This window comes from Panthera onca, chromosome E1, assembly GCF_046562875.1.
Source record: "Panthera onca isolate mPanOnc1 chromosome E1, mPanOnc1 haplotype 2, whole genome shotgun sequence".
In the NCBI taxonomy this organism is placed as follows: Eukaryota; Metazoa; Chordata; class Mammalia; order Carnivora; family Felidae; genus Panthera; species Panthera onca.
Genome location: NC_138352.1, coordinates 15,282,614 through 15,306,380, shown reverse-complemented (window position 1 = coordinate 15,306,380; position 23,767 = coordinate 15,282,614). Strand labels below are relative to the sequence as shown.

Genomic DNA, 23,767 nt, shown 5'->3' with positions numbered 1-23,767 from the left:
GGGGGCCTCCTCGAGTGGCCTTCATCAGTCAGTGGCACTGAGTTCCTGTGAAGCCCCGGCCACCTGTCCCTCACTCCTCCCTCTGCCGGCGGAGTCCCACTGACCCGCCTGGTGGGGTGAGTCACCCTTCCTGACTACACATGAGAAAGGAAATCCAGAACTTGGAAGTGGAAATGGAAAGGATCCCTCCAATTTCCCCTCTTGCCCTGGGTTGCCCCGTTCTCTGGGAATTTTGAACAGCAGCGAGAAGTCCTTAGAGAAAAGGCAGGCGCAGCCACGGACTCCTGTGAGCTGAGCTCCAGGCAGATGTGGATGGAACGGGAAAGGAGCAGTTGGTGCACCAACTACTCCACACTTGTTTACGGCGCACCCACTCCTGGGCTGCCTGACTGCCCCTCGCCCGGTGTGGGGTCTCGGGCGTTGGGTGAAGCCAGACCACCCTCCCCGCAGGATCTTGGAGGCGGCCTTGAACACGCCTCAGTTTGCCTCCTGGACAAGACTGTCGGGTCCTCCGTGAACCAGGCCGCGGCTACCTGGCAGGGCAGAGGTCGGCTCGCAATTAGGCGAGGTCATGCCTGCAAGTGCCCGCCAGGCAGCCTGGGAAGCCCCGCGAGGACCCTCCTGGCGATGCCCCGGGACCGCAGGTCCGCACGGGTCCCCCGGGCCAGGAAGGCGGCGGGACAGTCCCACGAGGCTCCCCGCTCGAAGGCCGGAGCCTGGCCCGCAGAGGTGCGCGCGCCCGGGGCCAGTCCCGCGAGACCCCGCCGGGGCAGGACGGCGGCGGCATCGCCGGGGCGACAGCTCCGGGCGCGCAGGCGCAGTGCAGGCGCGTCCCGCCGCGGCGGCCGCCGCCGCCGCTGCCGCCTCCGCCGCCGCCGCCGCCGCCGCTCCTTCCCCTTTAAGCCCCGGCCGGCCGCGTCGCCGCTTCATGAATGGAGCCCACGTGACCAAACATCATGTGACGTCTGTGGAGCGGCGGCGGCGGCGGCGGCGGCGGCGGATCCCGAGCCTGATCCGGCCCGGCCTTCCCAGCGCGCTCGGCCCGGCCCGCGCAGGCGGCGAGCCCCCACCCCGGGCCCGGAGCCCCCGCGCGGCCTCGGAGCGCCCCCCGCCCCGCCCGCCCCGGCCTCGGCCCGCCCGGGCCCGCAGTGTGGTGGGTGAGTGCGGCGGCGGGCCGGGCGGGGGGCTCCGGGCCCGGGGTGGGGGCGGGCGGGGCCGCGGCTCCTCCTGGAGGGCCGGGGGCGGCGCGGGCCGCGCGCTCCCGGCTTCGGGTTTGCCCCGCGCCCTGCTGGGGGCCCGTGCCTCGATTTCCCCGCGGCTCAGAAGCAGCTCCCGGCCCTCGCGCCGGGGCTGCTGGGGGTGGGCCGCGGGGGCCGGAGGAGGGCGGGGCGGGGCGTACGCGGGGCTCGCTCGGCGGAGCCCGGGGCGTCCCGGTGGGAGGGGCGGCCGCGGTGGCGGGAGGAAAGGGTGGGGTCGAGCGGGGCGCCTAGGGCTCCGCGGAAGAGCCTCTGGGCCCCGGTTCTCGCTGCTGATTCATCAGGTGTCTGTGTCCGCCCGCCCGGGCGCGGGGGTCCTCGGCGGGCCGGGGCGGGTGGGGGGTAGGGGGCGGCACGTGGCGGGGCCGGGAAGACCCTGCTCGCGGTGGCTTCGCTCCGTCACACGCGTGCCAGAGCCCAGAGGGAGACTTGCTGAGTCATCAGCATGAGGTCACTCGATGCTCATTCTGATGTCTGGGGGGGATTTGAGCAAGGGGCCTGGGGTCTAAGGGGCTGGGAGATAGGCGCAGGAGGGAAACCGGGGAAGGGCTCAGGCCCAGGGACTGGGGCACCGGTTCAAGTTTGGGCCGGCGTGCGAGTTGAAGGAGGAGTGGGTGAGAAGACAGTGGAGGGGCCTCGGGGTAGGTTTTCTTCCCCCGGCAGAATGTGAAGCCCCCCGGCCTGCCCGTCCCCTCCCCTCCCAGGCATTCTCTTCTCAGGCAGCTGGTCCCTGACCAGCGTCTGGGATAGTTCCCCAAACTGGGAAATAGTTCTCTGAGTGAGAGGAGGGGAGGAGCTTAGGGGGGCCGTGCTTGCCAGGCTGGGAAGCAGGCTTTCCCTGTGACTGGTCTGGTTGGCTAGGCTGGGCAGCCCCTGGGCGGGGAAGAAAGAGAGGAATACACCCTGGCCAGAGAGGGAGTCAGTGGGAGAAAGAGGGGTGCCTTTACTCAAGTCCTGGAGGGCAGTGGACAGGGCAGGGACAAGCAGGTGCAGCTGTACCAGGAAACTGCCAATGAGAGGAAGCGGCAGGACTTTGACATCTGGGGAGTGAGGTGTCTGGTGAGCAGGCCCTGCCCCTTTGCACAGCCTGGCTTTGGGGTTTGGGTCAAAGCTGCAGGTGGTGGTGGCTTTGAGGGTGCCTAGCCTTTGGGGCACAGCAGGCGGGCTGGTGTGGAAGGCATGGAGTGGAAGAATGCGGTTTCCAGTCACCCCAAAATTGTCCTACTTGAGATTGGGGCTCAGTGTCGAGCAGGTGTTAGTAAAGATTGTGGCCCTGATGGATGTTGGGCCTCTTGGGGCGGGGGGGGCGGGGGGACAGCCTGAGAGGGTGGTGTGGCCTGGGCCACCTTTCCTGAATGTATGGGTGCTTCCTGGCCTCCAGGACGGGGGCTGTTTTGTCTAGATCAGAGCTGAACCTAGGGGTTCATGGCTAGGTCGGGCCGCCTTGTGGTTTGTTTTCAGGGACACCCCCTGCCCCCAACACACACACACACACACACACACACACACACACACACACACACACACACAGAGGCAGCTTTGTGTAACACTTCAGCTCATCTTTTGGCTGGAATTTCTTCCTACCTTAGGAAAATACAGATTCCTGAAGGGGTATTTCTGTAAGTCTTGTCATTATTTATGCTTAGGTGGAAATGAAGTTTGAAACTTTTTTCAGAATCGCTTTCAGTGGCTGAGAGATTTTGGAGAAGGTGGTTCTGAAGGGCAGGGCGGGAGTAAGGCTAGGCTAGGTTGGGGCCACGCCTGTTGGGGACATTTGGACGCTAGAGTTTGCAGGCCACCAAAAGGAGCAGGAGGCTGTCTCGGCCTCCTGCCGAGTGTCCACATCCTAGAGTTCGGGCCCAGATACAGGGGACGGAACTCTCGGAACCTGTTTTCCCATCCCAACCGGCTCTCAGCCTGAGTGGGTGGCGCAGGGTACCTTGGTGGTTTCAGGCCCTGGGGACTGCCCGTGCCCTCTCCCCAGGGTGGCCCGGCCTCTGGGGGAGTTGAGTTGGGAAGGATGACCAGGCCCCAGCTCTGGACCGGCCCTTGATGGGGAGGAGAGGAAGCTTCTCCTCAGTCCCGTCTCTGGGATACTCCCCGTCTGGCTTCTAGAGGTGGCCTGAGCTATCCCTAGCCATCTATGTCCAAAGGCTGTCTCTGTCACATCTGTGTGTGTCCCCCGGTGGACAGAGGCCGGGCCAGGGGGCTGAGGCCCCGGCTTTGCAGAGGCCTGCCCCTCCCCCACAGCACGCACACGCACACGCACCTTTGACTGGGAGGCGAGCGGCTGTGCTTGTGCTGAGTTCAGGCCTTCTGCGGAGGGCGAAATCTGTCGAGGAGGCACATTTCAGCTCCCAGCCGCCACGCTCGGCACTTTTCTGTGTGATCTCTTCAGGAAGTCACCGTCGTGCTCAGCATTTGGAGGGGAGGGAGCACGGCGAGTGGGAAAAGCTGGTGGCAGCCCTTTTCCTTCGGGCTGACAGTGGTTGGACCCAGGGCGGTGTCCTTGCACCCTGATTCAGACTCAAGACTGGGGGCGCCCCTCTAGCTCTGCCATGAGGGCTTGGCTTCCAGGGTGGGTTGGGGCCCTGGGGCTCTTCTGACCTCCAGTTCCTATCTTTTCCATCCTCTGCTCTGGAACATCCAGGAGATGCCAGCCTCAGGGCCTGTCTGAGAGCCCGGATGCCCTGGCTGTGATGAGGCACCGCCTGGGGCAAGGCTGGGTGAGGCGGGGGCTCCCCCTGGAGCCAACTGCACCTCCACCCCCCTCCCAGCCCATGCTTTATCTCCCCAGTGGGGTAAGAGACCTCTCCTGCAGCAGGGAAACTGCAGTCTGGCTTGGTCCTCCAGCCACGTCTGACGTCTTTTTCTGCGTCTAACCTGGAGAGCAGGGGGCTAGGGGTGGGTGGGTGGGGGGTGGCTGAGCCAGAATTGCCAGGATTAGGTGCACAGAAATGTCCTTGGCAGGGCTTCAGGAAGCAGAAAGTGAGGGCAGAGTGTGGGAGGGGCAACCGAGTGGGTGCCGGGCGGGGGTGGGGGCCTTCGGTCCAGCCCCCCACCCCTCTTGTTTTTGTCCCCTGCACTGTGGGCAGTGACCTCAGGTGGGGGGCTGGAAGGGGCTGAGCAGGCCCCTGCGTGGCTAACCGGGCACTCTTATGAAACAGCGAGGATGGGGTGGGGCAGGGGTGCAAGATGCTGCAATCTGAGGCCACAGGAAGGTTGCTTCATCGGCAGCGGAGGTGGGCTGTGTGCAGCCCGCGCCGGAGTGCCTGCCACCTGGAGGGGTGGGGGGCTCCCACCAGTGCTGGAAAGAGTTGAGCTGTTCAGAGTGAAAAGTCTGTGGGAGATTCAGGGCTCTCCTGCATTTTCCTCTTGGCCTGAGTCCCCACTGGCTCCTAAGCCTTCGTGGGGGCAGGGCCAGCTGAGGGGAGGTGGCTGCAGCAGGTAGGACCCTGGAGTAGACGTGTGCGGGGTCGCCGGCCCCAGCCCTACCTGCCGTTGGCCAGGCTGGCCTTCCTGGCCCAGCGGTGCTCTGCTCAGGCTCCGGGTCCCCTGGGGCTGTGTTGGCTGGCTGGCAGCCTTGGGGAGTGCCAGGCCAGGCCGGTGAGGGAGCGGGAGCGGGAGCAATGTGCTGAGTCAGCGTGACTGGGCAGGAACAGCCGTGCTCTGGGGCGCACACTGGGGTTATTTTTAAAGCTCCCGGCTTCCTTCTAGGCTGGCCCCTCCTGCATGCGTCTCAACTCTTCCCAAGCCCCTTTTCCTGGTCTCTGCCTTTCTAACAGCGCCTCGGTTCCCCTTTCCCGCCTCAGACCTGCTGGGTTCTCTAGGGACAAGGGGGACGGGGAACAGCCTAGCTAAAGGGTGGCGGGTGGTCCTCGGGGTATTGGGGACGGTCAGCTGAGAGGCGAGGCTGGGGGCGGGGGCGGCTGGGCCTCTCCCCCAGGCTCTGTATGGACTGGGGAGGGAAAGCGGGGTGTTCTCCAGGGTCCTGACCTCTGCTCCCTGTTTCGCAGAGTGCCTGCGTGCTGTGCCCCCGGGTTATGACGACCCCCAATAAAGGAAACAAGGCCTTGAAGGTGAGCAGCGGGGTGGATGGAGTCTTGAGGCCGGGGTGCCTCCAGGGTGGGCGGTCCCCCGCTCAGCCTTGACCCCGTGCACTGCCCTGCCCCCAGGTGAAGCGGGAGCCAGGTGAGAATGGCACCAGCCTGACTGATGAGGAGCTGGTGACCATGTCGGTGCGGGAGCTGAACCAGCACCTGCGGGGCCTGTCCAAGGAGGAGATCATCCAGCTGAAGCAGCGCCGGCGCACGCTCAAGAACCGCGGCTACGCCGCCAGCTGCCGCGTGAAGCGGGTGACCCAGAAGGAGGAGCTGGAGAAGCAGAAGGCGGAGCTGCAGCAGGAGGTGGAGAAGCTGGCCTCGGAGAACGCCAGCATGAAGCTGGAGCTCGACGCACTGCGCTCCAAGTACGAGGCCCTGCAGAACTTCGCCAGGACGGTGGCCCGCAGTCCCGTGGCGCCGGCCCGGGGCCCCCTCGCGGCCGGCTTGGGGCCCCTCGTCCCTGGCAAGGTGGCTGCCACCAGCGTCATCACGATAGTAAAGTCCAAGACGGACGCCCGATCGTAGGGACGCGCGCTTGCCCGGGCGGGTCTGCAAGGGGCCGTTAGGCGCATGGCGAGTTTGGCAGCCCTGTCCCCTTCTTCCTCCTCTCCTCCTCTTCCTCTCCTGCCTCCTCCCTTCCCTGCAAAGCACAACCTGCACCCCGGGGCGCCGGGCTGAGCCCCTTTGATCTCGTCGTTGTCATCGTGTGTTTTGTACGTTGGGATTGGTCAGTTCGGCGGTGACGTGGGGTTGCCTCGGCCCCCTTTGTACCAAGGCCGTGCAGGCTTGGAGTCCAGAGTTGGCCCTGTGGCAACAGAGAAAGATCGGATGAGCTCTCTGGGGCTCGCGGTTCTGAGTAGGGAGGGCTGCTGTCTGCTCCCGGGTGGCCCACAGGCCCCAACAGCTGCTGCCTGGCAGGGGGCTGTGATTCACTCTCAGTGTGGCCAGCAGGCATAGATGGGCTCTGCTCCTAAGAGTAGGGTGTCCTTGGGGGCCCTGGATGGGCCTGGATGGGCGGGCCACCAGCCTGGGCGCTACGGCCGCTGGGAGGGACGGGGCGTTATGTGGCTTTGGGCCAGGGCCCACGGCGCTCAAGCCTGACGCATTGCACTGAACAAGACCAAATCACTGGTTGTGAACATTCGTGAAGGGTGTGTCCAGTGTCCTGCGACGGGTCCCGTGTCACTGTTTACATGACCTATCTGTGTGGTTACGTGGCCCTTTATTTAAAAGAGAGGAGTTCCTTTTACGAAGTTATTAAATTATATGTTTAAAAGCTAAAGAAAAAAAAGAGCTGCAGAGTATTTATAAAACTGTCTTTTTAAAAAAAAAAAACAAGCAAGAACATTTGACCATATATATGGAAAAGGGAAGAAAGTATAATAGAAACTTTGCTAGTTTAACAAAAGAAAAAAAAAACAAACAAAAAAAATCCCTTTCTTGTAAACTTATGGACAAGTCTTTGTGGCTGTTGGAGTTTAGTTTTTATATACACAGAGTTATCAGACGTTATTTATAAAACTTAGTTTTAAAAAAGACAAAAAAAAAAAAAAAAAAGAAAAGCCAAGCTGTGGGCGACCACAAGGCGCATCCTGGCGCCCTCTTTGCTATCTCTCTTGCAATTGTACCGAAAGTGACTTACTCCTTTGCCCTTCCTGCTTCCGTCTCTTGCCGGTGCCGTGGTGTCGTCCGTGCCTGGTGAGGTCTTGTGCAGCGTCACGTGCTGGTGCTTCTGGTGACCTTTGACCTGTGGGTGTCACTTCTTGTGTCTGTTATTCCTGTGTTTGTTTTTTGGATTTGGTTGTGTGTTTGCTTCTGCCAGCTTGCCGGCCCGGACTGGGGCGCTGGGCGACTCCCGCTCTGGCAGAACGCGGGAATCTCCCCAGCAGCCCAGCCCCCACCCCCGCCTCTGCCTCGGTGCCTGACCCGGGACCCCAGAGGAGCAGATTGGGGGCTCTGCCGCTCCCACCCCTGCACAGCCTTGGCTTCGCATGTCTGTCCTAGGCTTGGGCTGATCCAATGGCCGGGTAGGTAAAACTGGGGGCCATCCCAGACGGCGCCCCTTGCCTCCATGCCCACCGCCTCTGGCCAGGGGTGGCAGATTTGCAGGGACCAAGGAGTCACTAGGGTATCCCCGGGTGTCTTCCTTCTGGCCTCTGGTCAACATGCTTGGGCTCTGGCCTCCAACCCCAGCTTTGTTCCTGTGGGCTGCACGGGGGCCTCATCGGGACCCGTGGAGCCCACGTGGGGGTCGCGAGGCCTGCTGCCCACGTGTCCTGGCAGTGCTGCTGTGCTGTGAAGTGGAGCTTCCCAGGCAAAACCAGGTGGTTTGAGGACTCACCTGGGGCGGCCCCTTCACCCTGCCCATGAGCCTGGGGCGGGGTTGGGGGGGGGGTCTCCGCCGGTGCCAGACAAGGGCTCCAGTGCCCAAGGCCGGGTCCTATCTCTCACCTCGCCCTGACTGGGCTCTGGGCCTTCTTTCGCCTCTGGGATCTGTGTCTTCCAGGGATGCGCTGCTCAGCTCAAGGGGTGCTCCTCTGCGGGGCTGAGCCTACCTTCCCGTGGCCCCTCGGCAGAGGCAGCCAGTCTTCCAGACTGGGCTTGGGAAGCTCCTCGGAGGCCTCCTGCGGTGCCTGCCCTCAAGAGGCTACTGCCCCATCTCTGGCCACATGGGCCTTGGCTCCTCTGGGGGCCCCGAACCCCTGTAGAGCACAGAAGGGTGGGCTGGCGAAAAGAAACACTGTGCAGCCTCGCAGGGTGTGACCTCGTGGGCCGCAGGGAGGATTTTCATCCCAGAGTCTGACCCGGTGTGCCCGTGGGGTAGGAGCAGGGGCACGCTGTCAATTTCTGTCGTGTTAATGGGCTTGGCCCTAGGGGCTCAGTCATTCCCGGTTGTACCCGGGTCGGCCTGCGATGGAGATTTTGACTGTTGGCTCTCAATACTTAGTGGCTTCCTGCCCCTCCTTGCTGTCTGGCTTTGTCTACCTAGGGTCTAGATGAACGTTGTTGACGTTGGTTGTGGCAGCAGTGAGCTGGAATCGCGTCATAAGAATCACTGAAGAGGGGTCACGGCCATGTTCTCCATATCCGCTTACGGTCCCGACACTTTCGTCCTTGCTGGGAGGTGGTTGTCCATCTGCAGGCTGGAGACGTGGAGAGGAGAGAAAGGAGGTGGGTTGGGAAGTCCAGAGGCGGGTTGGAGGGTGGACACAGACGGAAGAGAAATTGCAGGTCCTTGGTTTAGGTATCGGAAGAAGCTTCTGGAATTACTGAGGCCATGCTTCCCTTCGGAGTTTTTGGATTTGGAGCCACTGTTCCTTGGGTCTGGGAGTACATCCTGTTCCCATCAAGCCAGCCCCACGGGGCCGCTCTGCACTCTGCCCTTTCCCCCTTCCCCTTGGTTTCTTGACAGTAGAGCCTGTGTCCACATGTGACTGGTTGGTGTCTTTCTGATTCTTGTCAATTCAGTTTTCCTACTGTGAGGGTGTTGTGTTCTTTTTATCCTCGACTTTTCTGACACAGCGAATCGAGGGCTTTGGCCGAGGCCAAATCTCCCAAACTGGTCCGCTAAGTAAACCATGACGTGTACCTTCCTTCCCATCACGCCTGAGCCCTACTCCCCCCTCATCCCGACACGGACACTCAGATTTCAGAGGAGAACCCTGTGGGAACAGGTCAGCTCCTGCCCTGAGTGTGGCCCCAGGGAGACTTCCCTATGGCCCTGGCTGCTGTTCTGGGCGGCACCGCTGTTTGTAAAGGTGGGAAGACACGGCTGCTCGGCCGTGTGGTGTGCTGGTTTCTGCCGGATACCAGGTCTCCCCGGAGGCTTTTCTGCCCTTGGTCCAGGCTTCAGGTCTGTGTGCACAACCCTGCCCGTCAGCAACAGCTTCTATGGTCAGTTCCTGGGCCCACAGCTCCGATCAGCTGCAGCCTGCTTTCGGATGGCTGGTCAAGCCCCCTCCTGTCCCTGTGGCCTCCCTTTCAGAGGTGGCCAGTTGGCTAAAGCTCCCATCCACAGCTGGGAAGCCCAAGCCACAGCCTGCAGCACCGTTTCCGCTCTGGGATCTTGTAAGTTACTTTTTTAGGCTGTGGTTTGGTGAAAGGAACCAACACAGTAACGATTTTTTTTTCCCCAGAAGCCACTGAATAATTCTTTTTGGCGCGTTTTTGCCTTCCTGTTGGCTGTCTAGTTTTGGAGCAGGTGGGGAGAGTGGAGGACACACGGAGGCAGGGGTGTGCCCTGGAGACTGATGGCCTGTCCTGCTTCTGGCCTGTGTGTGTTGCGCGTGGGCTGTACCTTTGGGCCGGTCACGCACATTTCCACCCCACGCTGGAACAGCAGCCTTGGTACGTGGGTGTCTGGTGAGCCTGAGCCGGAGTGTTAGAAGAGTGTGCCCCTGATGGACTGCGAGGGGGCGGCCCCTCCAGCACCCTCGTGTCCCAGCCCCTTCCTTCTCCCCATCCCCTCAATTTGCTACTCCCTGAAGCCTTTAACCAAACGGGAGTGGGTACAGAAAGCCTTCTCCTGGCATCTTAGGGCAACAGGACAAGGGCTGCCCAGTGCGTCCAGCTCTGGTGCTCTCCTGGCGCTGAGAGGCTGGGTCCAAGCGGAGTTGATCAGACCCTGCCTGTCCTGCCTAGGGCTGAAACCAGGGGGAGGTGGTGGTACCCTGGGACCTGCCGGGGCAGGCAGGGGTTGTGGAAGATCCAGGTGAGGAGGGGCCTCCCTGGGGCGGGCTGTGGCCTCAGCGCTCACCCCGCCCTGTGCAGTATTTATTGCTAAATTATTGTCCAGGGGGGGCGGCACTGGGCCGGACCCCGGGTATTTATTGCTGTACATAGTGTATGTTTGTGATATATAAGGTTTTCTTTATTTTGTATATGATCAATAAACACCTTTTAAAGAGACCGTCAGGTGCTTCCTTTGCGCGCCGCGCGGGCGGGGCCGGAAGGGCGGGGCGGACCTTGCGCGCATGCGCCGGTGCACGGCCTGCCGGGAGGCGGAAGCGGAAGCGCGGGTCTCCCGGGAGTGATGGCAGCCGGGGGTCCCAGCCGCTCGGAGCGCAAGGCGGCGGAGCGGGTCCGGAGGCTGCGGGAGGAGCAGCAGCGGGAGCGCCTCCGTCAGGTACGCCGCCGCCCGCCCCGCGCCGCGCCCCCGCCCCGCGCCGCCCTCACCGCCCGCCCCGCGCCCGCAGGTGTCGCGCATCCTGAGGAAGGCGGCAGCGGAGCGCAGCGCCGAGGAGGGCCGGCTCCTGGCCGAGAGCGAGGACCTGGTGACCGAGCTGCAGGGCCGGAGCAGGCGGCGCGAGGGCCTGAAGCGGCGGCAGGAGGAGGCGAGTCCCGGGGCTCGGTCGGCGCGGGGGCTCGGTCGGCGGGCCGCCGGGGCCGGACCTCTAGCCGGGCGGGGGCGGGGGCGGGGGCGGGGCTTACGGCCGGCCTCGGCGTCTCGGCAGGTGTGCGACGACCCGGAGGAGCTGCGGAGGAAAGTACGGGAGCTGGCCGGCGCCGTCCGGAACGCCAAGTACCTGGTCGTCTACACGGGCGCCGGCATCAGCACGGTACGGCGGCGAGGCGTGGGCGGCCGCGCCCCGGCGTCGGCTCCCAGGCCCGGGAGAAACCCGGAGCGCCGGGGGCGGGTGTGGGGCGCCCCCTTCTGGGTGACTGACCCAGGACCCAGGACCGAGGAGAGCACAGTCGAGAAGCTCGAAAGGACTCAAACTTCATTCAGGGCATAAATACTTGTAAACACTTGCAGTTTTTGTGATGCCCCGTTCGAGGCAAGGAGGGAAGAGGAGTAAAACAGGACATAACACGTTAGGGCTTGCAGGCACCTCCTCGTTTCAAGTCCGGGAGGTTAACTCACTGTCCCAAGGTTATGTGGGTAGAGTGAAGCCCCAGACCGTCTCCTGATTCCGCGTTCGTTGTTATTTCCTGAATGTTGAAGGAAAGTAAGTAGATCGCGAGGTAGTTAGAATTAGAGTACACCAGGTAAAGAAGAGAAACGCGTTGGGTTTGGGGACATTTTATTGAGAAGCTATCTCGGGCCATTGAACACGGCTAGCTTTGAGAGTGTTACCTGTCCACCTGATGGGTGCCTGTGGAGCGTGACCCACGTGTGGGCCCGGCAGAGGTGAACACGGAGGATTTCTGGCCCCGGGGAGGCCGCGGGTGATGAGGGGATGCTGGCCGGGCCGGGTTGCCAGAGCAGACATGCAGACACGCCCTCCGCGGTCTCAGAGAGCTGGGACATCCGTGCAGCTTGCTTCGTGTGCGAGGCGGCGTTGAGGCCGGGCCTTGAAGGTTGAGTAAGGTTTTACAGGAGAGGGCCAGGGGAAGATCCAGCGAGATCGCGTAAGGCGCGCTGACCGTCCTAACTTGCAGACCCTGGTGGTCGGGTCTCCGTCCTCCAGTCATTCCTGTCGTCTCTGAAAGTCCTGCTCTTTAGTTTGCTCTGAGCATCACTGTTTGAGGTTTCTCTTGTCAGTGTGATTCAGAACCACACTGCTTGGGGTGGGCATTTTTCTGAGCCTAAACCGCGGGGAGGAGACAGGGCTCCCCAGAAGGGATGTCATTCACAGCCTAGGGAATGTAAGACTCCTTGCTCTGAGCACACCTTCTGGCTTGTCTCGTGGTGGTTTCGTTTCTCTGCATCGAGAACTAAGGACATTCAGGGTGTTCAGCTCGTCTGGAGAGGTTGGCTGTCTTTGTCAAGGGAGGTCAGGAAACACCGTATCGGGTGTCAGAACTGGGACAGACCAGCACTCCTACCTAGGGTGCCACCATTTGCTAAGTGTTTCCTGAGCACTGGCTCGGCCCTGGGGACACACAGATCAGCCTGACCCGTCCTCTCCCTTGGTTTGGAGGACAGATGGGGCTGCAGAGCCCAGGTTGTACTCGTGCTGGAGAGGCTCCCGGAGGAGGCAGGACTCCTCGGAAGCCGGAGGGAGGAGCTAGACCGGGTGGGGGCAGGGGTCCGGGCAGAGGGAAGGAGCCACTCCATCTGGGTTCAGGCAGGTTGGACTAGGAAATGCTGAGCCTGTGGAATGAACGGAGGCCAGGGCACAGACGAGTCTGGAACACATCAAGAGAAAAACGTTGAGTTTTCGTCTGGGGGACTTTTGCCAATTCCCGTAGTGATGCATTTTCACTGGCCTCGTCCTTCTGAACATGCAGGCAGCCTCTATCCCAGATTACCGGGGCCCTAATGGAGTGTGGACGCTGCTTCAGAAAGGGAGAAGCGTTAGGTAAGCAGCCTGATGCAGCCTTCCCAGCCAGTTGAGCAGGGGCAGCTTGGGCCTGACCTCACAGCTCCCCACGCCTTTGCTTCCCTTCCACCTGGCAGTGCTGCTGACCTGAGTGAGGCCGAGCCAACCCTCACCCACATGAGCATCGCCCGCTTACACGAGCAAAAGCTGGTAAGAGCCCGGTGTGGCTAGCTAGTATACTTGCCGGGTCCCTGGCACAGGACCTGGAGGGCCACCTTTGTGCCCACATGGCAACTGCATCATACCTCTGTCCCAGGGACCCCTGGGAGAAGCGCCCACAGAGTGTTTTAGACTCCGGTGCTGCTTTTTCAAGAGAAGGGTAGTCTCTCGCGTGAATCGTAGGGCCGGCCTCAGGCGCAGAGCCGCTGGTGGCTTTTCCCCCCTGTGTTTCTCTCACATTGTCCCCACCGACCTCAGAAGCCACCTACGTCCGGGGGAGGCTTGTGGGAACCCTAAAGACCCTCTGCCGAGCGCTTTCAACCAAGTAGGGAAGGGTCAGTCCTCCTGGTCCTTCAGTGACCTGAAACATAAGGACCCAAGAGAGTGTCACTTCGGGCCCCAGCCCCTTCCCTGCCGAGAGCAAACAGCTGCACTCCCAGCTCGCTAAGTGCTTCCGGGTTGGTCGTTGGTCGGGGGCAGCTTGGGTTCCCCCCCACTCCCACCCCCACCCCCACCCCCCTCGACCTGCTGCTGGGACCGGCCTGCCGCTCCGGTTTTGCCTGTGAGGCTCCACACGGGGTCGGAGCTGCCCCGGTTTGGGGACTCCGGGCAGGGTCAAGGACTGCTTTCACTACTGAGCACAGCCCCTCACAGGCCACCTGCTGACTTGCCCTTGCTTGCCCCGCAGGTGCAGCACGTGGTGTCTCAGAACTGTGACGGGCTCCACCTGCGGAGCGGGCTGCCGCGGACGGCCATCTCGGAGCTCCACGGGAACATGTACATTGAAGTGAGCGGTCCCTCTGGGATTCGCGGGCCTGTGCGGGCCAGCGGCTCCTGCTCACGGCGCCCTCTCCTCCTCAGGTCTGTACGGCCTGCACACCCAACAGGGAATACGTGAGGGTGTTTGATGTGACTGAGCGCACCGCCCTGCACCGGCACCAGACGGGCCGGGCCTGCCACAAGTGTGGGGCCCAGCTCCGGGACACCATTGTGCACTTTGGGGAGCGGGGCACGCTGGGGCAGCCTCTGAACTGGGAGGCAGCCACTGAGGCTGCCAGCAAGGCAGACACGATCCTGTGTTTGGGTTCCAGCCTAAAGGTACGTGAACAGCGCCGCGGACGGGACCGGAGGGGAGGGGAGAACTGCCAGTCCCTGGCCAGTTCAGTGTTAGAAGCTAGCTTCCTGTAGCTTCGTTCGCTGTTGTGCATGTGGTCTTTCTGTCCGTCCGTCCATTCCTGCAGGTTCTAAAGAAGTATCCACGCCTCTGGTGCATGACCAAGCCCCCCAGCAGGCGGCCCAAGCTCTACATTGTAAACTTGCAGGTAACTTGAGCACCCAGAGACACCTCCTTAGACCTGGGCCTTAGAACAGGAGAACCAGAGAGTTCCTGGATGCTCGTGTCCTGGGTCACAGAGATATGGCAGGAAAGGGCCATTGGGAAGAAGTGAGGTATCCTCACTCGCCTTCCCCTGTCCCCAGTGGACCCCGAAGGATGACTGGGCTGCCCTGAAGCTTCATGGGAAGTGTGATGACGTCATGCAGCTCCTCATGGACGAGCTGGGCCTGGAGATCCCCCCCTACAGCAGGTGAGGGGGGCACGGGTGCATCCCCCCCCTTCCCTGCCCTGTGTGGATGGACCGCATCTGTCTTTTCTCGTGAACTGAGTGTAGAGAATGCTCTGAGTTGTCGCAGATGGTGTCTGAGGCGTGACCCCAGCTTGGTGGCCTCTGCCAGCAAGGGGGAGTGGCAGAGGCATCAGCTGAGGCCCCCCGGCTGGTGTGACTCCCCATGGGGAGAGAGAATGTGCCAGTGTGTGCCTGGAGAGCCCCCCTCCTACCTCCGACAGCCTGGACGCGAAGGTGCCTTGAAGGGACGTGGTCTCGGCATCTCCAAACAGGATCTCGGTGCACTCGGTTCGGGGAGCTGGTGTACTTTGGGGAAGCTTAAACTGTACCTTAATACAGAATTTGTGATAATTTAGACGTGGTGTATGTATTGAGTAAAAAGTTTACACTTTCTTTCTCTGTGAATTTTCAGGGTCTTATAGGGGAAATCAATAACTTCTTTTAATCAAAGGGTTCAAGAATTAAGGATCCCTTCACCTTCTGGGCCTGGCAATTCTTGTATGTTATGTTTGTGCTGTTCTGTAATGTGGGCCTATTGTGTACTGTATTTTTTTTTTTACATTAACTTAGCTCATTTTCTTTATCAGTGCTTATCTGTATCTTAAGTTTATGATATGTGGTTCTACATCTCCGTCAGACACATGATCTCTTCACGGTGTAGTCTGTAGGCCGCGCCTCCCTAGTCAGCTGGCCTTTCCCGCCCCCCCCCCACCCCCCCCTCAGGTCTGGCAGTCTGGGAAGAGGGAGAGGGTCTGGCCCACCCACCCCTGACCGTACAATTGAAAGGTGGGACCCAGAGTTGCTAGTGACCAACCGCTGCCCCACCTTGGGCGCGCACAGCCTGCTCGATCACCAGCAAGGACACAGTTCTCGGGGCCGAGCTGGTCTGAATCACTCAGGAACCTTAGCCGTCCGGCAGCTGCTCTGTAGCTCGGGTGTGACGGAACTGCCGCTAGGCAGAGCCTGGCCACAGTTCAGACCCCAGGGGAGGGCAGCAGGGTGACCGCAGTCAGCTTTCCCGCCCTGGGGCAGGTTGTGACTGAGGGGCTCCCAGGCACGTCTGACCCAGCTTTCCCTTTTCGGTAGGTGGCAGGACCCGATCTTCTCCCTGGCGACCCCCCTGCGTGCGGGTGAAGAAGGCACCCACAGTCGGAAGTCGCTGTGCAGGAGCCGCGAGGAGCCCCCGCCCGGAGAGCGGGCTGCGCCACTTAGCTCCGCCCCGGTGCTGGGAGGCTGGTTTGGCAGGGGCTGCACTAAACGCACAAAAAGGAAGAAAGTAACGTAACCCGGTGCTTGACGGGAACAGTTGGCACTTTGCAGAGGACGGAACGCCTGTTCGTGGGGGGCCCGGCCAGGACTGCCCCGGGGTCCAGCCAGAATCCTCTGGCCGGAAGCCCCCTTGCACCGCTGTGCGCGTCTCCGGGAGGACGCCTCGCCTGTGCAGCCTCTGCATAAAGCGGCGGCGGCCGTGCCGTTCTTTGGGGACAGAGCTCGGGTCGTTGCACAGCTGGCCGGCCGAGAGGAAGCGCGGCTGCCTTACCTCATTCACCAGGCTAGTCTCAGGGGCCTCAACCCTCTTTCTACTACTTCGTACTGAAACCTGTTAACTTTATAGGAACCTCTTTCCGTGTGGGGTTTGCGGCAGAGGGGTGGTTTTGGGCCTCGGCTCTCAGCAGCCCTTTTTATTGTTATTAAACATCTCAGCACTGTCCCTCGAGTGTCCTGTGACTGTCCAGCTGGCGCGTGGTGGGGGGCGGGCGCCCCGCCGGGCTCGTGGGGCTGGGGGACGGGACAGGACGGGGCGGGGACGCTGGGCCCCACGTGGCCCTGCCCCGCCTCTTCGGCCAGGTGCGCTGACGCTATTGGCCGCGCGGGGGAGACGGACTTTCCGGAGGCCGCCGGGCGGGGCGGGGGCGGGGCTCGGCGGTGGCGGCTCACGCCATTGGCCGCGCGCCGAGGGGCGGGGGCTCGGTTCCGGGGCGGCCCCGTAGCTCACGCCATTGGCCGCGGGCTGTGGGCGGCGGGCGGGGCGCCGGGGGGCGGGACGGTGCTCTCCATTGGCCGCGCGCGGCGGGTGAGGCCCGCGTGACGCCGCGTGCGCCGGGTGGGGCGGGGCCGCCGGGCGGCGGCCGCTGGGAGTCGGGGAACCGGCCGGGCCGCGCCGCCGCTGCGGGGCCATGATCCGGAACGGGCACGGGGCGACCCGGGGCGCCGAGCCGCCGGGGCCGGGGGGCAGGCGCGCCGTGCGAGTGTGGTGCGACGGCTGGTGAGCGCGGGCGGCCGGGGCGGGGGCGGCTGGGCTGGGGCCGCCGCCCGGAGACGTGCCTGTGGCCCTGCCTGCGCCCGGTGTCCGGGGCGGCCGTGGATCGCGAGGGGCGGGCAGCGAGTCGGGGCCGACCCGCGCCCGCCCCGCCGCGGACGGCTGTGGGCCACAGCCCCCCGGCGCTGCCGCTCCCGCCGCTAAGCCGCCCGCCCGAATCTTGGCCGGTGGCAGCGCGGGGCGAGGGTGTCCGGTCCCCGCGACAGGAATCACGTTGGTGTTGTGAGGTGCGCCCCCTCGGAAGGAGCCGTGTGCTGCCCAGCTCGCCTATCGCTAGATCGGAGAGATTCCCCTGGGTTGCCTGGGCAGGGATCAGGGCAGGACTTGCTGGTGTCCCAGACCCCCAGTGAGGCCCCCAGGTCCCCGGGGCCATCCCAGGAGGGTTACAGTGCCCCCTCCCTTCTCTCTTCTGGCCAGCCAGACAGCTGGACTTGTTTCAAGATAAGTTTGGGGCTGTCAACAGATAAGAGGAAGACTGACCTCTACTGAGGTCTTGCCACCTAGAGTGCTTTCTCCCCCTTTACCTAATGGAATCCGAGAGAGGGCAGCCCCCATCCCTGCTAGCTTACAGCTTCCAAGGAGAGCAAGAGGGGCTGCCGTGACTTTGCAGCTGCACCACAGTCACCCGGGGCAGAGGGAGCGTGGCTTCTGTTGGTGGACTCTGACCTTGGCCCTGGTCGGGCCGGGCCCCTACCCCAGCAGGCCACCCATGGCCACACGGGCCACAGCAGCTAGGACACACCCTGCACCCCTGGCCCAGACCGTGCAGTGAGCTTAAGGACCGGTCGTGCCTCTGGATTTGGACTTTTCTTCCCTCACCCCAGGGCCGGAGCCATGTGACCCCACAGGCTTCTGTGCCGGGACTGGTGCACTGTGGCGGGAGCAGCAGGTGGCATGGAGTGGAAGAGGGTCACCTGGAGAAGCGGGGGCAGTGTCACCTACTCAGGAGACAACATGAAGCTAGAAGGAAACAAAGCTCCTGTGGGGCTAACTTGGGGCCCCCAGAGAAACGTGCGGGTTCCCCTCGGCACACGCGGGGAGCCCTTGAGTCTTCAGCTGAGAAGTTACTCTTAACCAGGCCTAGATCAAAGGATAAGAGCTCTACAACCAGAGGCCAGGGAGGTGGTGGTTGGCCCCAGAGAGCAGAGGCTCGCTGAGTTTCCGGAGGCCAGGGGGGAACGAGCAGGATTTCCGAAGCTAGCCGTTGCCTTTGCTCATTTTTGGACTTTGTTTTGTGTTGGCCCCAAGACTGTCCACCTGCCTCAGAGTGGAACAGAGTCCAGCTCCTAAGTTACTGTCAGTTTAAAGCTTAAAGGGACTGCCTGCCGCAGTTGGCGTTTGGACAGCGGAGGGGCTGAGAGCAAAGGGCAGAGCTCCGTGGCAGGTCTGGGGCGCACAGTATGTGCCGTGTGCTCCCCGGCCCTGGGGACCAGCAGGCCTTGCCCCTGGGCACAGTCCGGCCCCTGTCACGCTTGCCGAATGTGGCCCAGGGTGCGGTGGTGTGGAGAGCCGGGTACCCCCCTCCCCCTGAAAGCCCAGGCTCAGCCCAGACCCCGGGGAGCAGCTCCCAGTGGTGGCTTGTCAGAAGCTGCACCCCCCACATCTCTGCTTCCAGCTGCTCACTGCGCGTCCTCAGCACAGGGACTCAGCACCCTGTCCTTTTCACAGCTACGACATGGTGCATTACGGCCACTCTAACCAGCTGCGCCAGGCACGGGCCATGGGCGACTACCTCATCGTGGGTGTGCACACCGATGGTAAGCTGGGGCCGCCGCCTTTCACTAAGTCTGCAGGGCCCTGCGAGGGGTGAGACCAGACCCAAGGCCGTCTTTCTGAAGATCACAGCTCAGCATGCTCACCCCGACTCCAGACCCAGACTTAGCGCCCCCAGGGCTTTCCCGCTGTGCGTCTCACATTGAGCAGTGCAGCCAACGGACGAGCCTCCGGCTCTGCCGCCCACTCCGCACACACATCCGCATCGACCTGCTTCCCAGGGCCTTCGAGGACTGAGCACCCACTTGTCAAAGGGAGCGCTTGACTACCTGGAACCCGATGAAGGGACCGTGTAGTTGTCCAGCAAACACATCGTGAGCACCTGCGCTGGCCCGTAGAGGACAGAGCGGTGTCCGCTTGGGTGTGTTCCTGCCCTGTGGGCCGAGGGCGCAGTGACAGAGACAGCTGCCCGCGACGGAGCTCACGCGTGGTCAGAGACTGCTCGGTGCCGGGCGGGGGCTCCTGTGGCCCAGCCCCCCCAGAGCTCACAGGCCTCATCCTTGTCCTTTCTCCGGCTCTAGAGGAGATTTCCAAGCACAAGGGGCCCCCGGTGTTCACTCAGGAGGAGAGATACAAGATGGTACAGGCCATCAAGTGGGTGGACGAGGTGGTGCCAGCCGCTCCCTACGTCACCACGCTGGAGACGCTGGACAAGTACAGCTGCGACTTCTGCGTCCATGGCGGTGAGCGGGCGGGGCTGGGGCTCTGGGACCTCCGCACACTTGGGGCAGCAGCACCGAGCCCTCGGGGGATCTGGGAAAGGCCTGGCTCCTTCCCCACTAGCGAGTCCCCGCGTGCCAGGCGGGCCTGGGAGGAGGGTTGGGGGTCCTAAAAGTCTGCGTGGCTCTGGGTTGAGGATCCTCGTTCCCGCGCGTGTGTTGCCCCTTAGATGACATCACACTGACCGTAGACGGCAGGGACACCTACGAGGAAGTGAAGCAGGCTGGGAGGTACAGGTGAGCCGCAGCAAGGGTCCCGCCTTCTCGAGGAGTGGGGCTCGAAGCTTCCCCCAGGCTCTGGCTGCCCGCGAGGAAATTGGCCGTGGCCCGCGTCTAGCAGGCAGGGCCGCAGCGTGGGGGGCTGGCGTGTCGTAGGCCTACAGTAGGCGCACGGGGCCGTGACCGGGGAGCGGGTTCTGTCGCCGGTGACTAACTCAGAAGGCCGGCGCGGCCCGGCACGCCCTTGGCAGAGAACGCGCCGCAGGGCGAGACCTGAGAGTCCGGGGTGCGGCGGGGGCCGGAGCCGCCGCCTCCCCGAGGCTGGCCTGCCCACCCAGCGCCTCACGCTTGGGGTTCAGCAGCGTTTTTCCTCTATTCTGTCATTTCCTTCGGTTGATAAAAGCACAGCGGCCTTCCCGCTCTCTGGTCTGCACGCGGCACGGCGGGGGGCTGGGGTGAGCCGGAGGTGGGGCCTCGACCGTGTCCGGGACGCGAGCCCTGACCCCACCTCTGTCCCCAGAGAGTGCAGGCGCACCCAGGGCGTGTCCACCACAGACCTCGTCGGCCGTATGTTGCTGGTGACCAAGGCGCATCACAGCTGTGAGGCGAGTCTGGGGGGGGGCCCGGGGCTGAGGACACCGCTGGGAGCGAGGGAGCACCCAGCCTGCCGTGTCCTGACCCCTGTGTGGACTCACATCCCGCATCCCTCCGTTCAGGAGATGTCCTCTGAGTACCGGGAATACGCAGACAGCTTTGGCAAGGTGAGCACTGACGTCCCCCCGCCGGGCCGCCCCTGGGGAAAGGCCGGCCGGGCCCCTCACGCAGCCCCCTGCCTTCTGCGCCCTGGCTGGGCACTGACCACCGGGCCTGGCGAACTGGCCGGTCACAGCGGCCCCTGTCTGGCGGCCTCTAACTGGACGGCCTGGTCCTCTCTCCCTTTGTAACCCCCTCACCTGACACCCAGGAAGGAAGGAGACGCTTTCCTCCGAAGGCTCCTCCCAGGTGACCAGAAGGTGGCCTCAGGGTGCCGGATCCCCACAGGGGCCGCGTCCACCGGCGGGCCAGTTGTCAGGCCGTGGCGGTGTTGGCCGCGGTGCCTGCCGTGGCCATGGGGTGGAGCCATGTCCTGCTGGTCACAGGGACCTTACCCAGCCTGGCCCTGGAATGGACTGGGCCTGGCCCGCTGGGCCCCCACCGTCCGGCACACAGACGGTTGAGCGAGCTGGCAGGCTGCGGCTGGGGCTCGGGTTCTGGTCCACGGTCCCTGCTGCCTGCTCCCAGAACAGCCGGGCAGGCAGGTGTGGGCAGCCCCAGGCTCAGAGGAGGGGCTCCGGGGTGGGGACAGGTGAAGGACGGGCCCGCGAGGCGTGTCACCGACCAGACCCCTCTCGGCTTACAGTGCCCGGGGGGACGGAACCCCTGGACGGGGGTGTCACAGTTCCTGCAGACGTCCCAGAAGATCATCCAGTTCGCTTCTGGGAAAGAACCCCAGCCAGGGGAGACGGTCATCTACGTGGCTGGCGCCTTTGACCTGTTCCGTATCCTCCGGGACCTAGTGGGAGGGTCGCCCCCGTCCTGGGCCTTTTCTTTGCATAGCCACGTCTGTACCACCGGGCCACGGGACCCAGAGGGGCCTCACTGACTCCACGGGCCCCCAGACCGGGGTGGCGTGTGAGGGAGCCGGCCGGGGCCCCCGGTTCTCTTACCTGCTCCTTAACTGCGGCATGGACATCGGCCACGTGGACTTCCTGGAGAAGGTGCACGGCCTGGCAGAGAGGCCCTACGTCATCGCTGGCCTGCACTTTGACCAGGTCTCACTCCCTGGACAGCGGATAGGGTGTGGGGGCCCGCGGGGGTTCCTGGGGTGGAGGTTGGGTCGGGGGGCCCACGGGAGGTGAGGCCTTGGATGCTGGTGGAGGCGGAGGACACAAACCGGGGCCTCTTCTGGGGCCCGGGGCGGCCCCACCCACAAGGGACCGTTGGGGGATCACGGCCCTCACCCGCCCTGGGTTGCCTGCTCACCCGACCTCGCTCTGGCCCTAGGAGGTCAACCACTACAAGGGGAAGAACTACCCCATCATGAACCTGCACGAGCGGACCCTAAGCGTGCTGGCCTGCCGGGTACGTGCCGAGGCGGGTGGCCTGGGTGGTGTCTCCTTCCCAGGCTCGTGGTCCCAGGGCATCCAGGAGGCTCGGGCTTCCGGCCGGCCAGCCCCACCGTGCTGCCGCCCCAGGCCCTGATTCCTTAGCAGCGAGAGCCCTCTCCCGGCACCCTCTGGCCGGGCAGGCTCCTAGCTAACCACCTGTGCTCCGTGTCTGCGTAGTACGTGTCGGAAGTGGTGATCGGGGCCCCGTATTCGGTCACAGCGGAGCTCCTGGACCACTTTAAGGTGAGGCTGCTGGCGGGCCAGGTCGCAGGGGAGGCCAGGCTGAGAACACGGCTGCAGCCTCTCCCTAGGAGGGCCCTGAGTGCCGGGGAGGACCGGGGGGGGGGGGGGGGGGGGGGCGTACTCCCTGATCCCTGCTCCCTCCCCAGGTGGACCTGGTGTGTCACGGGAAGACGGAGATCGTGCCTGACAAGGACGGCTCAGACCCTTACCAGGTGGGTTGTGCTGGGCCTGCGCCGGGCGGGAGGTTTCTCAGCCACCTAGCGTCCCCGGGGCCTCACGACGCCTGGGACCCAGGCCGGGTGAGGACTGCCAGTCCAGCGGCACCCCGCTATGACGAGGCAGGTTGCTAACAGGCAGGACTGACGGCACCCGTTCTGGTCTCCCTGAGGGCCCCCTGGGCCCGGGCAGCTGGGCAGTGTCCTCAGGTTTCAGAGGAGGGTCCTCATCTTCTCCCCTCCCCGCTGGCCCCCAGGAGCCCAAGAGAAGGGGCATCTTCTGTCAGATCGACAGCGGGAACGACCTTACCACGGACCTCATCGTCCAGCGCATCATCAAGAACAGGTGAGAGGGGTCCTGGCGGGGCCCGGGGTGGGGGGGGCGCAGAGAGCCACGAGGCCCAGGCCCGGGCACACGGCTCACCCTGGCCTGGCCCCCAGGCTAGAGTACGAGGCCCGGAACCAGAAGAAGGAGGCCAAGGAGTTGGCTTTCCTGGAGGCCAGGCGTCGGCAGGAGGTGCATCCCGAGAGGGAGAGTGACTGTGACTTCTGACCAGAGGAAGGTCACCGGAGCGCCCGGGTGCCGGCCCTCCCCCTGCTCTGTTCCCTGCGCCTTGAGGGCTTGGCTCCCGCGGTTTCAACAAAGCCTCCGGTGTTCCCTCTGACTGGCCCCGTCCCGGAAGGGCCAGAGTGGAGGACGCTGCCTCCCACCCCACCGGCCAGGTGCCCTTCCCGCTGAGCCGCACAGAGAGGGCCCGCGGCACGGTGGGGCGGCTCGGCGAACAGGGTGAGCAGAGGGCACCTGCGGCTGGAGGGGCGCTGCCCTGTGTGCCGGTGGAGGCCCAGCTCAGCTCTCCCTGCCCCCGAAGCTCCGCAGACCCAGGACGGCCCTGCTGCCCAGCTCGAGGCGGTGCCCGTTCCGCCCTTTGGATCATTGAAGCCAGCTTCAGGGGAGCAGAGAGCCAAGGGGGGCACCCCCTTTCCGTCTCAGGGTGCAGACCGTGCCATCTCCTGCGTGGATACCTGTTAACCCGTGGCACGTCCCTGGTGCCCTGGGCCTGGCTGTTGGGCACTGTGCCCCCCACTTCCCTGGCCGGCCTCGCTGCTCCCCCACAGACTGTTCGTGATTTTGTACCTGACTGGCTGGCGCACAACCCAATAAACCTGGTGGGAGGTGCTCTGTGTTGGGCTCTTGGCCCTGCTCCCCGCCCCACCATCCACGTACTGAGGGCGCGGCAGGCAACGTGGCAGCGAGGAACCTCCCCCCCTCCCCAGCTTAGGACCCCAAGATGCTTCAGGCTGAATCCTGTGAAGGGAGGTCCAGATCGGCCTCCCTGGGGCGGGGGGACAGGAATCCACCGGGACTCCCGGCAAGTGTGGGGGAGGCCGCTGCAGACCCGGCCGCACCCTCCTCGAGGGTGGGGGCCACGTGCTTTGCTGTGGGTCAGAGGAGAGGTGAAGGGCCGCCTGGGCCCCGCGCAGTTCTGGTGCCGGGGCCTCTGAGCAGCCCGGACCAGCCCCGAGATGCTGCGCCGCTGGCGGCCTCCCCCCTGCTGCCTGGCCTGTTTGCTCGTTCCTTCGACCCGAGGACCCGCTGCCCTGTGCTCAGTACTTTGAGGCCTTTAGGGAACCACCCGGGAGCCGCCCCTCCAGCAGGGGACAGCTTTGTCCTCGAGAAAGCCAGGAAGCAAGGCAGAGCCAGAGTGCGCATCCCTGAGGCAGG

At 63.8% G+C, this 23,767-nt stretch overlaps 3 protein-coding genes across 11 annotated transcripts; all 3 read left to right on the top strand.

Annotated features, from left to right (window-relative positions):
* The first annotated feature begins 892 nt into the window (after positions 1 to 892).
* Positions 893 to 10,267, top strand: MAFG (MAF bZIP transcription factor G). 7 transcript variants are annotated; one of them, XM_060645121.3, is made up of 3 exons: positions 893 to 1,153; positions 5,273 to 5,335; positions 5,432 to 10,267. In XM_060645121.3, the coding sequence occupies exons 1-3, from the start codon at positions 929 to 931 to the stop codon at positions 5,882 to 5,884; spliced, it is 741 nt and encodes a 246-aa protein (XP_060501104.3). In that variant the 5' UTR covers positions 893 to 928; the 3' UTR covers positions 5,885 to 10,267. The 7 variants fall into 7 exon arrangements, with proteins under 7 accessions (XP_060501104.3, XP_060501106.1, XP_060501108.1 ...); XM_060645123.3 differs by having other exon boundaries at positions 1,049 to 1,157; XM_060645125.3 differs by lacking the exon at positions 893 to 1,153 and adding an exon at positions 1,494 to 1,540.
* Positions 10,268 to 10,321: 54 nt separating this feature from the next.
* On the top strand, positions 10,322 to 16,119 carry SIRT7 (sirtuin 7). Of its 2 annotated transcripts, XR_009613984.3 has the most exons (11): positions 10,322 to 10,484; positions 10,555 to 10,692; positions 10,813 to 10,917; positions 12,533 to 12,603; positions 12,702 to 12,774; positions 13,472 to 13,570; positions 13,645 to 13,881; positions 14,025 to 14,105; positions 14,263 to 14,369; positions 14,821 to 14,906; positions 15,495 to 15,608. XR_009613984.3 is itself a non-coding variant. In XM_060645119.3 (10 exons), exons 1-10 carry the CDS (start codon positions 10,392 to 10,394, stop codon positions 15,691 to 15,693), a joined length of 1,203 nt encoding a protein of 400 aa, XP_060501102.1. In that variant the 5' UTR covers positions 10,325 to 10,391; the 3' UTR covers positions 15,694 to 16,119. The 2 variants fall into 2 exon arrangements, 1 of the variants encoding a protein (XP_060501102.1); XM_060645119.3 differs by lacking the exon at positions 14,821 to 14,906 and having other exon boundaries at positions 10,325 to 10,484; positions 15,495 to 16,119.
* A 391-nt stretch (positions 16,120 to 16,510) lies between these two features.
* Positions 16,511 to 23,220, top strand: PCYT2 (phosphate cytidylyltransferase 2, ethanolamine). Of its 2 annotated transcripts, none has more exons than XM_078437993.2 (13): positions 16,511 to 16,674; positions 18,397 to 18,485; positions 19,023 to 19,184; positions 19,391 to 19,457; positions 19,960 to 20,044; positions 20,156 to 20,200; positions 20,839 to 20,977; positions 21,168 to 21,250; positions 21,483 to 21,560; positions 21,764 to 21,829; positions 21,976 to 22,041; positions 22,302 to 22,390; positions 22,486 to 23,220. In XM_078437993.2, the coding sequence occupies exons 1-13, from the start codon at positions 16,586 to 16,588 to the stop codon at positions 22,595 to 22,597; spliced, it is 1,170 nt and encodes a 389-aa protein (XP_078294119.1). In that variant the 5' UTR covers positions 16,511 to 16,585; the 3' UTR covers positions 22,598 to 23,220. The 2 variants fall into 2 exon arrangements, with proteins under 2 accessions (XP_078294119.1, XP_078294120.1); XM_078437994.2 differs by lacking the exon at positions 16,511 to 16,674 and adding an exon at positions 16,694 to 16,955.
* Positions 23,221 to 23,767: the final 547 nt, after the last annotated feature.